This window comes from Theobroma cacao, chromosome 1 (assembly GCF_000208745.1).
Source record: "Theobroma cacao cultivar B97-61/B2 chromosome 1, Criollo_cocoa_genome_V2, whole genome shotgun sequence".
Taxonomy (NCBI): domain Eukaryota; kingdom Viridiplantae; phylum Streptophyta; class Magnoliopsida; order Malvales; family Malvaceae; genus Theobroma; species Theobroma cacao.
The window spans coordinates 33,026,439-33,039,045 of NC_030850.1; the positions used below are offsets into that span (position 1 = coordinate 33,026,439).

The following is a 12,607-nucleotide window of genomic DNA, read 5'->3' on the forward strand; positions in this document are numbered from 1 at the left end:
ACTCAGGTGTAGTAATGCCTGAGTTTTACTTCATTTTAAAAAATAGCTATTTCTTATACCATTGTGTACCAAACGGAGATAGAGCAAAAATATAAGAATAGATAAAAAATAATATTTTCTGTACCAAACGTGCATTTGTTGGCCATGAGAAGAGGTATGCGTACACGTGCTGCGGTCTTGGTTTGTGTCCATTGGCCTGTGCTGTGCCTGACAAAAGTCGATGGAATTGATTCTGGGCTTTGGATTTTTTAAGGCTTACAATCCTATTGGTTCTTTTGTAAACTCTCAAACTCCGCTGTCAGGTCAGCCTGTCCCTTGTGAGTGGAGGCATCAGGGCCGGAATGGATTACCCGCTCAGGCTCGTGGACCTAACCTGTTTTAAGTCGGGTTTGGACGTAGGGTTTACGCTTGAGTCCAGTCTAATCTTTCCATTTCTTTGTCAGAACAGTTCATTACCAAAAATGAAGAACAACTCAAAGTCAAATTTAGCTATGGCAGCTCACCTTCCTTTCAACCAAGAAAAATGGAGTTTCGGGGTTAGAATCATAAGTCATATTTAGTACAAAAAGAAGGGACATTGCAATGAATGTTTGCAATATTTATAGACAAACAATCTCAAGATTTTCATCTTTTTAGAAAGGCATGCAAAATCATGCTAGTGATACATTACGTAGAACCAGCAGCACGTAAATCCTCAAAACAAGTTCACAGTCCACTAGATGTACATAAATTTTTACAGACAGAATCAGATGTTAATGCAGGTAAACTTATCATACTTGCAGGTGATGTGGACTAAGCGACATTCCTGACAGGCTGGTTTTATCAACAGGTGCAATTCAAGGCACATGTATGGAGTCAGGAGACATGGATATCATCTGAAGCAGACTTGAATTTGAAAATGTTTCTTCCAATGCAGGTCCCCTCTTACTTCCTCCATCAATGCTTTCTTTTGCAATGTGCACCAGCTCCCTTGCAACATCAAACATTCCAATTTTGCCATCACCACCAAACAATAAGCACCTGGTTGCTATGTCTGCAACTATTTCTATTTGCTCTCTACGAAAAATAGGCTGCTCATGGTAGTAAAGAGATGGATCCACTATTTCTTCTATCTTGCCACTTTTAATTTTTTGCAAGGCTACTGATGGCATGTCTGAATATTTGGAGCCTGAAATTATCTCTAACAATAAGAGACCAAAGTCATAAACATCGTTTTTGTGAATATGGGGGTTTTCGTAGTTGTTGCATAAATCAGAACCATCTCCAAGGCTAGAGCTAAGCAGTGCAAACCCAGCAACCTTAACTGAGAAATCCGCATCAAGAAAGATGTGGCCTGACGATTTGAGGCCATGATGAAAGATAGGTGGAGAAATCTCATGCTGCAAGTATGCTAGGACGCTTGCAGTTTCAGCAGCGATGCTCAGCCTCTTATACCAGTCAAGACCAAATTTTTGTCCTCTGCTATGTTGTAGATGTTCCTCCAAGGTGCCATTAGCAGGATATTCATAGACCACCATTAAGCTGTAACCAGAGTCGATACAACATCCAAGGAGTCGGGCTAAATTCCTATGTAAAACTGCAGATAAAAGCTCAATTATGGATAGGACATGAATTAGGTCTCTTTCATTATCACACTGTACCTTCTGCACAGCTATATGTGAACCATCCCCAAGGACCCCAGCATGAATTGTGCCATTTGTGCCGTCTACAAGCTTCTGACCATCTTCAAATACTCTGGTTGCTTCCTCTAGCTCTCGGTAACTGAACAATCTAGTCCCACAAGCTTTCCGGAATGAGATGGTACTATGGAAATGAGCTTGGTCTAAAAATGCACCTGGTTTAACAGGCCGTTTCAGTATGCAGAGGAATAAGAATAAGGAGGCAAGGATGAAAGCTGCAGCAAGAACACCTGCATGGGAAGAATGGTATGTTATTAATTCTCGCAGCAAGTAGTGAATTTCATTCGTCAGAGAAATTAAATGACAGCATCTTTAGTTACCAGAAAACTTTTAAAGCTAGATAAGGATAATATTCAGGCCTATCAGATTATGTGATTTTGCATAGCAAATCATCATGCAGAAACAAGATATATAACAAAATAATTTATCTCATGATAACATACCGGCTACAATTACAAGTTTCCTTTGACTATGTCTTCGACTGTCACATTCCTCACCATACACTTCTTGCCCCTCCTTGATGCAGGCTGTCAAAGGCAGATACAAAACATGGAAGAAATAATAAATACTCTCATTTTAACAACAAATTAACTTAATTTTGATCAGCCAATATTTGAATACTATCAACGTTACATGCTTAATATCAGCATTTTCAGAAAAAGTTGGCATGGATGCTCAATGGATTAAAGAATACCTTACTGTAAAGATACTTATTCACAACTGGTTTAGTCTGGGATATTGGATTAATCAAAATAGTGCTGTAATAAAGTATTACTGGATTTACATAAATAACTTTATTTATAATATAAGGAAAAGTGCATGAAGCAACCGTTGATTAAATGTGTGTGAGATAAATGGCAACCAAACCACTCATCAATTGAAGTAATGATAGAAGATTAATCTCAGAGATAATTGAAGTCTTCAATACATCTTGGTGACAGAGAAGTATTTTGTAGAATCTGAAACTGCTTTATAGAAAAGTTGGAGCTCAGGATGGGCCAGCATGAAGATGCTCATGGGAATAATATTTACTTATCTTAAATAAGTTGCAAATCTCGGATCCTGAAATCATGCACTTATCTTTTGAATACTTTATACAGTTGCAACAATGATGATGGGTGCACAGAGCAGCCGATGAAAGAGAGAAGGGATGGTTTGCTTTAATTATGTGAAGGAGAGGTGCACCAATGATGAGAAAATGACTAAATCAATCGGCGCAACTGAGCCACATCATTAAATCACTCCTAATCTTTATTCTCTGTGCAGCCCACCTGGCCTGCATTCAGTTGATGGAATTGAGATAGGAAAAATGGCAACCAACAAAACTACTGGAGACTCTACACCCTCGTTGGATTTGCAAACTTGTAGTTCAAATGCAAGTCTTATCTTAAAGTTTCACAATGTCTTAAATTTTATGATCACCTAAAAATTGAAGCACAGGATGAGAAAATTTCAAATGGAAAGTAATGCTTGTGCAGAATGCAGATGATGCAAGCATAAATAAAAATATAAATAAATAAACTACTCACACTTCAAGCATCCAGCTCCATTTGCAAATCCATCACCGACAAACCCATCCTGACAAGAGCACCTGACTCCTGCTTCAACTGTCGTGGCATTGACAACATCTGCATTGCTAGCACAAACTCCTCCAGATGTATTTCTAGGAATTGCCCACTCCAGCTTAACCCCGCGCTCCCCTGTGTTGGTTCCACGGGGAACCACCCACGACGAAAATCCTCTGCATCCAAACTTGGAAAAACTCGAAAACCCATCTCCATAATGCCAAATGGTATGATCAGAAAGCGAATAACAGCATGCCAGGGATCCACCACTGTTGCCATCACAACCAGGCAAGTCGGTTGTTTCACAATCTGCTTTACACAAAGAAGAGTCTTCACAATCATATAAACCTATAACATTGTCGCCGGAAATACCAAAGTAGTCATTTCCTGCAAAACCAAAAGCATTCAAGTCGTTGTACTGACGACAGGTGGAGCTTCCAGGAAAGTCTACCAGTATACCATCAGGGAAGAACTCGAGTATTCCGTAGCTTTCAATGCCAATGTGGAGGTAAAGGGTAGTGGAATTCAAGCAAGAAAGATGGAAAGCATTGGAAACTGAGGCACAAGAAGTGTTCAAATGAAATGGAAATGGTATGTGTAAATTGCCACATTTGTCATTGCACTGGTTTGGAAGCAAAAAGGATTGCGTTTGCTGACGCTGTTGCAAAGAGATTCCTGGCTGATTAAGAGATAAGAGAGTAAATGAAGATAAAAGTAGAGCTAACATTGCCTTGTGAACTTGTTGACTTGCTTGGTTCAGAGAAAATATTTGGAAACTAAAAGGCCTTTAAAGAAACACAAAGAGAAAGGCAGAATCACGCTCATGGCTAGCTCAAAAGTGTCTGAAATACTAAAAACACTACGTATAAAAAAGATGGGCCAATCATGTTCAGCCATTTCAAACACGACCCCACAAAGAGTAGGACCGAAATAGCCACGTGTCAAGATCAAGGGCTCATATGAGGAACAAAAAGGATGGTGGAGTGATGCGTGGGAGTGTGGCCACGGGAGTTGGGGAAGTGAAGAAGATTGGTCTGTGGAATGGGCTACAATTTGTACCTCATGGGACAGCGTGCATTTACGTGAGGGTGGGGAGTATTTCGATTTTCGATTCAACTAAACAGCCTTAAACTATCTCATCTCTTTCAATAAAATAGTTTGATTTATCTCTTTGCTGTCCTTAATCTCTTCCTTTTATAGTTTATAGTAAACGCAATTTGCATGGTTTTGATTTTTGAAGCTTTGGTAGCTGCAAATCAGAAATGCAAGTCTAATTTTTATGCGTAATTTGGTTTCAGAATTACGGAATGTCAGATCTAAATGCAAAAGATTTTCCAACCCCCAAAGCCACGCGCTTCCGTGTAAATGTTACTCGCTTCTCCGCTGGATTCTCCTATGACAGCTGTGCTTTCATTCACTGTTGGGATTGGGGATCTCTCTAATCTTGTATCCAAACGGGAGGTGATTGTCCCAATTCTGTGTGTGTGCAGTGGTGCTGTTCTGGGTTCCGCTGCAGCCTTGAGTTGGGATGCTAATCTCCATTGCGGTTACGTGGCGAAATCTTGTAGGTTCTGAATAAAAGAATGTTCCCCACTAACAAGTCAGCTTTGTGGGGCCCAACATATCCTTTAAATTTTATATAATTTTTTGACATTACGTTCAAATAATTTTTTAAAAATTTTAAATAAATTTTATTACGTTTAATTAAATTATATATATATTTTTTTTATTAAATAAGTTTGCATAACTAATTATCAATTAATTACAATTAATCAAACTATACTTGTTATTTTATACACATGAAACTGATATATGTAAGATGAAAAATATTATATGATCGTGTTATTATATCAAATTAATATGTTATGTTATCATTAATTATGATATGTCAATATGTTATATTATAAAGCATATTACGTCAGTGTCACAAAAGAAAATGACAAATGATATTTTGATTAAGTCAATTATTAGTTATAAATATTTTTTTCATAATTGAGAGAAGAGAGATTTAAACTCTGCTCTTTAGTTAGGGGTTCATACATCAACTAATGAGTTAAATGCTAAAATGTAATTATAAATATTTATTTGATTTAAAATAAAAATATAAAAATTTATTTAGCTTAAAATAAAAATATAAGAGTTTGATTGAATATAATAAAAGTATAAAGATTTATTTAAATTTTTTAAATAATTTAAAAACTTTTTTGAATATTATGCCTAATTCTTTTATTCAGTGTTCTTTTTTATTTTTTAAGTAAAAATATGTTTATAATTAAAAATGTTTAATAACAAAAAGAGAGAGTTTATTCATAACATCCTAACATCATACTTGAACTTTCTAATTGATATACAAATAATGAGGGATAAAATCTTAGCTTACGAGTAATAAATTAATTAATAGTAGTATTTTATAAAGTAAAATATCAAAATATTTTTAAGTTTTGATTAAAATTATATAGAGTTTATTAGTTTTTAAAATAAACATTTTGTTAAAAAAATATTTTTGTTAAACAAATAAGATGATATGATAATATTTTAAGAATAATTTTACATTTTATTATTTTTAAAAATTATCATTAAATAAATTGTAATTTTTATTTAAAAAAAAAAATTTGACCACTTGCTAGTGTCGATCGGGGATTGAGGCTACCAAGAAAGCACCAGAACCAGTGCTCTGTTGGGAGCTTCGATGTTCCTTGGGGAGTTAGAGTTGGGACTCCCTAAAGAAGCACTGATCTGGTGCTTCCCAGAGGACTCAGAGGTAGAGATGGGTGGTTGGTCAGAAGACGTCGTCAGTCAGTTTGAGAGAAAGAAAATAATAAAAAAAATAACATTTTAATATTAATATCGTTTAGACGTTCAGACAGAATATTTATTTTAAAAATTAATAAATTTTTATGAAATTTTGATCAAAATTTAATATTATCTAAATATTTTACTCTATTTTATACGATAAATCATTTCATTCTCTCAAGACCAATGACATTGTAGACATTTCTTAAAAGTATTAACTTCCAAGTAAAATACATGTAAGTGCATGAACAAAAAGCCGAAAAAGGTGGGACAAGGGAATGAATGTAGTGCAAATACCAAGACCATTTATTGAGACTTATTCTAAACAACGACCCAAATATTCAAAATTGATAACGACAAGTTATCGTAAATAACCTTATGAAGACGTTAGTCCCTCTCCTTAGGCGTAACCTTGGACTCCACCTTCTGGGTCTTTACCTTGGAAGCAAGGAAAGATTCTTCTTCGAGTCAGTTCCGTATATGCTTAACGTTGCGCCTAAAAATCGTAGCCGACTGTTTAACGTCGCTTCTCAGTAAAAGAACCACCGCGCTGACGCCTGCCACTGTTAACATAAAGTTCGTCAACGCCACGACCAGGGATGGAAGCAGAGAGAGAGCCGAGTGGTTTAAAATTGAAGGGGTTTTATTTGGAGATTTTTTCTTTTGATAATGAGATTATTGATACTATCATATATTATTTAAATTAAAATTATTAATAATAATTAATTTAAATTTAAATTTTTATATAAATATTAGTGATTTTAATATTTGTTGTATACATTAATATCTATAATGCGCATGCGAGATATATATATGTCCATCCTTACATTAAATTTTGGAATCTAAGTATGAGACCCATAAATAAATGACGAACAGAAGGAGATCAAACTCAATTTAGAAACATCTTATCTAATGAGAAACACGAAGATTCAAAAGGCAATTAAATTGGAACCTATCCCATTCCCAAGGCTTTGGAAAATAGTCTTTAAAATAATAATTTGGTGGGTAAAAAATATATATAAAAATCTAAATATCCAAAGCCAATATATAAATATATAAATATTATATATATATATATATATATATAATATTTATATTCTCCCAAGTCTCCAACTGCTAATGGAAGTCTATCTTTCATCAGAAAGTGTATAAGTCTACCTGCCAACATCGGCGTCGTTTCCACACAAACAAAAAAAAAAAAAGAACAAGAAAAACAAAATCAAATAAAAAAACAACTGCAAACGTCTTTAAATATATTTACTCTTCTGTGTGTCTGTGTGAGTGTCGTGTCTTTCTCTTTTTAAGTTTTTGTGAAAGAGGAAAACACCCACGATCTTTAACAAAATCATCATCGTCACCACCATTACAAAACAGCCAAAGGACAACAAACGATGATGTTCTTAACTCAGAGAACAAAAACCCAGTAAAGCGAGTGAGTCAACTTGTTGGTTCTTGATGATGACGATGGATCTCGGGGGAACAGGCCCAGGCCAGGCCCGACTAGTGGGAGACTATATACTGGGTCCGAGAATCGGGTCGGGTTCATTCGCGGTGGTTTGGAGGTCAAGGCACAGGCAACATGGGTTGGAAGTAGCTGTTAAAGAGATTGATAAGAAACTCCTGAGCTCTAAAGTCAGTGAAAATCTGTTTAAAGAAATTTCCATTCTCAGCACCATTAATCACCCCAATATCATCCAATTTTTCGAAGCCATTGAGGTCTCTTTTTTTATAATATATATTTAATCAATACCCACTCTTTTTTTTCTTTTTAATTTTTGAATTCTTCTATGATTGATTAATGGTGTAAATAATGCTGTGGCAGACTGGAGATAAGATTTTTCTAGTGTTGGAGTATTGTGATGGAGGGGATCTTGCGGCTTATATTCATCGACATGGAAAAGTGTCGGAGGAAGTTGCCAGGCATTTTATGAGGCAATTGGGTACTAAATTTTTTATTTTTATAGTTTCCATGACAATGTTTAGGCTATTGGTTTTTACTTCGGAACCTCATTAATAGTAGTAGCAGTTTTTAAATTATTAATATTTGATGGCTGGGCAATTGGGTTTTTTGCAATTTTCAATTCTGTTTTTGCTTTATAATTGTAGTTAGATGCTCTTTATTGCAGTGTTTGGGCAAGTGGGTTTTAGTTGGGAACCTCAAAAAACAGTTAAAAGAAGAAACTTTTGGTTGTTTAGTTACAGTTTTTAAATTAAATGCTTAACAGTTAGGGAATGGGTTTTGCAATTTTTACTTTTGGAAATTATTTTTTGTCCTGTTTAGCGTGAGTAAGATATTCTTAATTACAGTGTTTAGGCAAATGGATATGATGCCAAACTTAGAAATTTGAATCTTTTCTTTTTCTCTTTTGTTTGTTCATCTTTATTCTTCAGTTACGGTTGAATTCTGTAGTACTTTTTTAGGTGGTTGGGGCAATTGGAAGTGGGATCTTCGTAGAAATAGTATTTGGCTGTTCAAATTCAAACATATTAATGCTATATAAGTTGGTGGTTAAGAGAGTGAGTATGTTGTTAGTGTTTCTTCGTAGGAGCTCATTTTTTCCCCATATCCCATTGTTTACCCGTTTATATTCATTTGCTATTTGGCTTATTGAAAAATCTGAAAATCCCCAATGTGTGTACTATCTCATGCAGCTGCAGGATTGCAAGTTCTTCAAGAAAAACATCTTATTCACCGGGATTTAAAGCCACAGGTGTGGTACTCGATTATCGTAGTTTAGTCTTATATACCCTTAGTAGGATGTTGATTTTCTCGTTAGACTTGTGTTGTTCTTGCTACAAAGTCAAATTTAGATTATTGATATGAGACCCCCAGTGCAGACCGTGTTCTTTGGTTATAGAATGTATATAGTTTAAAAAGACATTTATATGTTAAGTTTTATAGGACTCTGTAATGTACTTCTCTCTTGTTGGATGTGAGTATCTCTGTTTAGTAATTAACTGGCATCTAATAGCTGTAGTTGTCAAGTGATGAAGACTGGATCTTTGTTTATCAATTTATTTTCTTTAAATTTGTTGCAAGTTTTGCAGAACTTACTACTGTCAACTAAAGGAGCAACTCCACATCTGAAGATAGGAGACTTTGGTTTTGCAAGGTGACCATTTTAATGGCCTTTTACAAATTGGCACGAGAATTAGTTCATCAACCTTACTTCACTTTAAAACCTATTATAACTTCATCTGTTTGTTGCTTTTGATACTTTTATTGGAGAATTTGTTTTCCTTCTCTTCTCAATCTCTTCGATCGGAAAAGTCTATTCCCTGCACGTCTGCACCCCATACCCAATACCCCCTCCCCTCTCCCCCACCCTCAATAAGAAGAAGAAGAAGGAGAAGAAGAAGGAGAAGAAGAAGAAGAAGAAGAATAACCTTTTGTCAAAGCCAATGTTGAGAAAATTTGTTGCATGAAACATCTGGTCAGCCATGTTCTTGTGTCATAGTTTAGGCTCCACTGGTTTATGCAGTGAAATCTTCTTCTAGTTTTCAGCAGTTTCAGAATTATATAATCAAGTTTGTGATTTAGATAATTATATGAAGTCTTTGACACATGGATTGTTAGTTTTTCATAAAATTTAGTTGATTAACCTTGTGTTGCAGGTCCCTGACACCGCAAGACTTGGCTGATACACTATGTGGTTCACCATTGTACATGGCTCCGGAGATTATTCAGAATCAGAAGTATGATGCAAAGGTGAAACAAGTCTATGGCTTTAGTTCCTCCCTTCCTTCTTCCCTTTGGCTGTTTTCATTTCCTATCTTTACATAGATGTGATACTATATGCAGGCTGATTTGTGGAGTGTTGGGGCAATCTTATTTCAGTTGGTCACTGGGAAGCCACCGTTTAATGGCAATAATCAGTTACAGGTTTCTGGGAGGAGGAATCTGTTCTTCTTATTATCAAAGCTTAAATGCTTCTTGTATTCATTGTGATTCTCTGCTGTACACAGCTGTTCCAGAACATATTGAGATCTACTGAACTGCAGTTTCCAGAAGGCACCTTGGAAGAACTACATCCAGATTGTGTTGATCTTTGCAGAAGCTTGTTACGTCATAATCCAGGTACTGTTTGCTATTAGGCAGGTTTCTGTGCTTAAACTACAACTGTCTTGAGTTTGGGTTTTTATATATTGTTGAGATATTTATGCTAAAAAATGTGAAAATTCGATATAATGCCTGCAATTTGCAAATATTTGGGATTTTTGCTTTTCCTGCATTACTTATCCAAGGGGCTTTAATTAAAATTGAGCTTCCATTTTCAGTTGAGCGTCTGACATTTGGGGAATTTTTCAATCACAAGTTCCTGGGCGAGTCAAGGTAAAATCTTCTTTAATGTGCATTTGTTGCTCCCTGATTGGACATCTTCTATGATATGTTATCTAAAAGTCAAAGCAATTGAAGCTACTTGGATTGAATTTATTGTATCATTATCTGTAGCGAGGAGGTGCATGTTGAGCGGGCCTCATCAGTTCTGCAATCGAAATCAATGGTTGAGCAGTTTGATTCTTCTGCCTCTGAGAAGAAATCTCAATTATTGTCTGGGCATTCCGTGGACGGATCTAGGCAAAATCCAAAAGCAGCTAGTTCAGTTTTACATGATAGAGTATTACATACAAATGAGCATGGGTGTTCATCCAGTATCAAAGGGAAATCTGTTGATAACCAATGTTCATCAGATCAGCCCACAGGTGAACTATTGAAGAGTGTACTAATTTATGCTCATGTCTTTTTCTTTTTCTTTTATTTTTGGTAATTTCCTTATTTTCCCTTGTATGACCAGTAGCTGATTCAACGGAGTCTATTGAGAAAGATTATGTTCTGGTCAACCCTCATTTTGAATCAATGGAGACTTTTTCTTATTACCTTGACACATCCCTGCAAGATAATTCAAGTATTAAGCTTTTCAAGTGCCCAGCAAAGAAGAGTGACCAGGAATCAGCAGTTGCTGGACAAACAAAGGAGACAACTGGGAGTTCTGCAGGTTCTGTAAAAATTCCACAAGTTCAGGGATTGGATCCACCAGCAACATCGTCTAAATCAGCTTTGTTAATGGAAGTGCAGCAACTTAGCATACTGCATCCTTCAACTAGACTGCAGTTGTTGCATCAGTGTGCACAGGCTATTACCGAACTAGCTCAAGAAAAGGTAAGTTACTGTTGTTGCAGATGACTTTCTTGGTCAAACTGAATTCTCACTTTGTAGTAAGGTTTCTGATATTCTCAGTTGCTTTGAATAGAACTTCTCAAACAGCTGTTGGATGCAGTATAATGCAGGACTGTTTCTAGAATCATTTTCTGTTGAACTTGTTGTCTTGGCTATATGGAAGAAAGCCCTTCAGATCTGCAGCTCTTGGATGAACTCTGCTGCTGAAAATGAGTTACCTGGAAGCAGTTCAGGCAATGAACCTACAAATGTTCAGGGTAGTGCACACTTGTCTCCAAATTCAGAATACAATGTAGATTTTAGCAGGCCTTCATCTGTTGGCATATGGGTGCAGCAACAGTTTATTGTTGCATGTGATCATGCGGAGAAGTTATCATGTCATCTGCAAGATATGGATGGTTAGGCTGTCAATCTGAAATATTACTTTTTCTTTTTTATAGAATCTGAAATAATATTTTGTTCTTAACTTAGTCTCTCAATTGGGTTTTCATCTGATTTAAGATCTGTCAAATATATTGCAGCTACTGCTGAGATGCCTGATGCCATGGATATAATATATGAAAAAGCACTCACTATTGGGAAAAGCGGTGCTGTGAGTAACTTGTGTTCATTCATGTCATAATTTATTTTCTTCTCCCTTTGTAGTTGTTACTGATTAATCAAAATGGGTTTTTTCATTGTTCTAGGTAGATGAGTATATGGAGAACAAAGGTAGTGCAGCAGCATCTTACTCTAAAGCAATGCTGTTACTTTCATTTATTATTGCAGAGGCGACGAATTTGCCATTGAAACCACAATTTTCATTGGCTCCTGCCGATAAGATGCGAATTCAGAGGTACATTAACAAGTTGCAGTCTCATCAATGTCAGTTTCTAACATCAGCACCATTTCCTAAGCTGTCTGCAGACTCCCACAACAAGTGATTACTGCTGCTTGTGTACTGATATTTTTAAGACTGCAGCAATTTTTGAATTGTGTTTTATTGACAAGACATAAGGAAATACATGTCTAGGCTGACATTATATGGATATACTTGGACATATATCTAATGTACAGAAAAAATATATAACAAAACTACTGGCGGTCTGGAGCAAAATGATCTATTTTGCATAGGAGTTGATGTAAATAGTACTCTTCTTTCTCTTGATATACTGTAAATTTGAATAGAAATTGTAACCTGTACAGTCTTTTTTACTATACATGGATAGAATTCTTTCAATTGAATGTCGGAGCTTTTGAAGCATACTTGATGGATTGTCTAGCCTGACGGCAATCGGTGGGTGTTGATAGTCTAGATGATAGAACCTGCTCATACTAGCTAATATAGCTCTGTGGCAGGCTCAATGCACTAATCCCTGTTGTTTTCTGTAATGAAATTGTAGCACAAAAAT

The 12,607-nt window shown here is 35.9% G+C and overlaps 2 protein-coding genes across 4 annotated transcripts; one reads left to right on the forward strand and one right to left on the reverse strand.

The window, feature by feature from the left end:
- Nucleotides 651–3,997, reverse strand: LOC18613875 (probably inactive receptor-like protein kinase At2g46850). Its single transcript, XM_007051327.2, has 3 exons — nt 3,209–3,997; nt 2,123–2,206; nt 651–1,909 (listed from the first exon to the last, which is right to left on the reverse strand). The coding sequence occupies exons 1-3, from the start codon at nt 3,969–3,971 to the stop codon at nt 837–839; spliced, it is 1,920 nt and encodes a 639-aa protein (XP_007051389.2). The 5' UTR covers nt 3,972–3,997; the 3' UTR covers nt 651–836.
- LOC18613876 (serine/threonine-protein kinase ATG1a) lies at nt 7,293–12,439 on the forward strand. 3 transcript variants are annotated; one of them, XM_018123617.1, is made up of 13 exons: nt 7,293–7,753; nt 7,860–7,977; nt 8,690–8,748; nt 9,086–9,150; nt 9,653–9,746; nt 9,840–9,920; nt 10,004–10,115; nt 10,316–10,370; nt 10,491–10,741; nt 10,834–11,198; nt 11,290–11,614; nt 11,738–11,808; nt 11,903–12,439. In XM_018123617.1, exons 1-13 carry the CDS (start codon nt 7,493–7,495, stop codon nt 12,137–12,139), a joined length of 2,094 nt encoding a protein of 697 aa, XP_017979106.1. In that variant the 5' UTR covers nt 7,293–7,492; the 3' UTR covers nt 12,140–12,439. The 3 variants fall into 3 exon arrangements, with proteins under 3 accessions (XP_017979106.1, XP_017979109.1, XP_007051390.2); XM_018123620.1 differs by having other exon boundaries at nt 10,837–11,198; XM_007051328.2 differs by having other exon boundaries at nt 7,296–7,753; nt 11,317–11,614.

What these genes read in the sequence shown, in the direction of transcription:
- LOC18613875 (XM_007051327.2), bottom strand. Translation starts at nt 3,971, where the DNA reads ATGTTAGCTCTACTTTTATCTTCATTTACTCTCTTATCTCTTAATCAG. An exon ending in TGGAGCTGGATGCTTGAAGT is followed by an intron (nt 2,207 to 3,208) that starts GTGAGTAGTTTA and finishes TGCCTTTGACAG; the next exon opens with CCTGCATCAAGGAGGGGCAA. An exon ending in GAAACTTGTAATTGTAGCCG is followed by an intron (nt 1,910 to 2,122) that starts GTATGTTATCAT and finishes CTTCCCATGCAG; the next exon opens with GTGTTCTTGCTGCAGCTTTC.
- LOC18613876 (XM_018123617.1), top strand. Translation starts at nt 7,493, where the DNA reads ATGATGACGATGGATCTCGGGGGAACAGGCCCAGGCCAGGCCCGACTA. An exon ending in GGAGACTTTGGTTTTGCAAG is followed by an intron (nt 9,151 to 9,652) that starts GTGACCATTTTA and finishes CTTGTGTTGCAG; the next exon opens with GTCCCTGACACCGCAAGACT. An exon ending in AAGTTCCTGGGCGAGTCAAG is followed by an intron (nt 10,371 to 10,490) that starts GTAAAATCTTCT and finishes CATTATCTGTAG; the next exon opens with CGAGGAGGTGCATGTTGAGC.